The sequence below is a fragment of the Gavialis gangeticus genome, unplaced genomic scaffold (genome assembly GCF_001723915.1).
Source record: "Gavialis gangeticus isolate Ggan-Ray unplaced genomic scaffold, GavGan_comp1, whole genome shotgun sequence".
Classification (NCBI taxonomy): Eukaryota; Metazoa; Chordata; order Crocodylia; family Gavialidae; genus Gavialis; species Gavialis gangeticus.
Window position 1 is genome coordinate 127,513,445 of NW_017729024.1, and position 2,403 is coordinate 127,515,847.

Genomic DNA, 2,403 nt, shown 5'->3' on the forward strand with positions numbered 1-2,403 from the left:
GTGAGTGGGTGGGTGGGTCCTAGGACCATGCCACTGCTTGTGTCCTGTCCCCGCCCCCAAGGTGGCACAGGAAAGTGGCCACAGAAGGCACCCCATGTCCATGGATTGGATCCAAGGGTTTTATGGGCCAGAACTGGCCTGAGGACCACAGGCTGCTGACCCCCAACTTAAACAATAGTTAGGCCTCACAACACCTCAAAAAGATTATAATATAATATTATATCTAATTTTGTATATGAATGGAGGTGCACAGAAATTAAAAATAGTTAAGTGGACCCCTATCCTCTAAAATACAAGGACAATATTGATAAATCAGCACTTTTTTATTTTATTTTATTTTACCTGCAGAACTGCTTGCCTCCATGTCTGTGGTATCCTTTGAAGAATCAGTCTACAGAAAAAAACAAAAACCAAACATACACAAGGTTATTTAAAAACAAAAACAAAACCTACTGAAGTTACAAAGTAGCAATTCCCTAGAAGAACAGTTACATTCTAAAGAGGGGAAAGGGAATGGGGAATGAAGAAACAAGGAAAAAGGCAGCAGCATCTTTTCCCATGAGTAATCTGCTTTTCTCTAAAAAAAAATATTTTAAATATATTTAAATTTAAAAGTGTCTAAATATATTTTTTTCTACATTTCGGTTCTGATATTTACTTCAAATTGTCATGCAATACAAGAGCACCTATTCACACTTAACATTATCAAAACTGGTAATAAATTTATTAACTCTTGTTACAGGTAATGGAGGTGATAAGTCAGGAAAACAAAAAACACATGTTTATGTATACTAGCTAAAGTATGAAGAGCTAGAAGTCTGTTAAATTTGTGAATAAAAAGATTACTCTAGCCATAGCTAGAACCACCAATCACAATTCTATTTTTATAATACAATTCTATTTTTATAATAATTTTTAACACAGTATAAACTTCATTTTAAAAAGGCTACAATTAATTATATTGTCCTAGACTAGATTACCTAAAGTAGCCATCACTAATGATCTCCACATGCACTGCTGAGCTTTCAGTCACATTGTTCAAATAATATATTCTTCTACAAGACCATCAGTGGTTTACAACCATTCTGTAATACATTACTATTTGAGATTGCTTCATACAAATTTTAACATAGAAGGATTGATTTAGCTGTACATTATTCCTTGCATTACACATACAAGCACTTTTTGGAAAGTTTATCCTATCCTTCGCTGCTCCCAAGTTCTCAGCAGGCTACAGAATTTTGTATTGTTAATGCAGTTCTCTGGAAAAAAGCTACCAGTGGTTTGAGCAGTTTGGAAGGAGTTGGGCTGTTTTGCCACTCTGGCTCCCCAACAATCTTTCAAATCCTTCACAACATAGGCATCTCCTGTTTCCTTCTCCTTTCTGTGTATAGGAATAGGTGGTGACATTTTTGTAAAACCTGAATTCCTAGTTCACCACTCTGGAAACCTTAACAGCAATTAAATGCTTTCTTCCCCAATATAATTGTGTCACTGCATCAAACAACCTCAGCTAAACAGAGTTGTCAGAGATTTCTGCTTAGATAAGCAGTGGAGTCAATTGTCATTGTTACATTTCAGAGTTGGAAACTTACTGTTATGAATTAAAGCAGAATCAGTCATTGCTTTAGGATGTTTACAGACTCAAAGAAAAAAAAATCACCATTATTTTCTTTTCATTTCTCCTTTGGGAAGCACTTTTATTTAAAGCAGGAGCACTAGCTGAAGTCATTTCACTTGGACTATGAATTTCTGACATCAGTAACTATTTTTTGTGCCTTAAACCCTGAATCTGCCACCACTGCAGTCAATGGGAGCTTTGGCTTTCACTTCAGAGTAGTGTTAAGCTTTAATTTTGCAGCCAGCCTGCCAGCTACTGAAATAGTCTCTGCTTAGGAGCTTCATCCTGTTTACTACCAAGTCCATTTTACTTGTTTAGTACAACACAAGTTCACATGCATTAACATTCAATAGTATTTGCTGAATACCTAGCTTTATTTTATAGCATTTCTGTCCCAAGAAGCAGCTTCATAATATTTTAACAAAATATTAAAATACAGGCAGTCCTTGACTTGCAACGTTCTGCACTTAGAACGTTTGTAAATTGACATCGTTTCAACTTTCTGACGTCAGTTTCAACTTACAACATTTGATCCGATTTGACACCATGCCACCCATCTCCCTGGAGAACATCTGTCCAAACTTCCTTGGACACTTTCTTTAAGAAAGCAGACAAGATTCCAAAAAACCTGCAGCCAGACTCCTGAGAAGACTCCAGCCAAAAATCCTTCAAAAAGTCCAACCAAGAGCCCTTCAAAAAGTCCAAAGTCATCTCAAAGAAGTCCTTCCAAATCAACATGATTACTATTTACAATACAAATACATTAATGTAGCTATATTACT

The 2,403-nt window shown here is 36.0% G+C and overlaps 1 protein-coding gene across 2 annotated transcripts in view; it reads right to left on the minus strand.

Annotated features, from left to right (window-relative positions):
- Nucleotides 1–2,403, minus strand: part of FAM169A (family with sequence similarity 169 member A) — a 79,999-nt gene that overhangs the window by 30,652 nt on the left and 46,944 nt on the right. For both annotated transcript variants that reach the window (XM_019517693.1, XM_019517692.1), the window contains exon 9: nt 343–391. In XM_019517693.1, the coding sequence (XP_019373238.1) occupies nt 343–391 (49 nt within the window). The remainder of the gene's footprint in view (nt 1–342; nt 392–2,403) is intronic.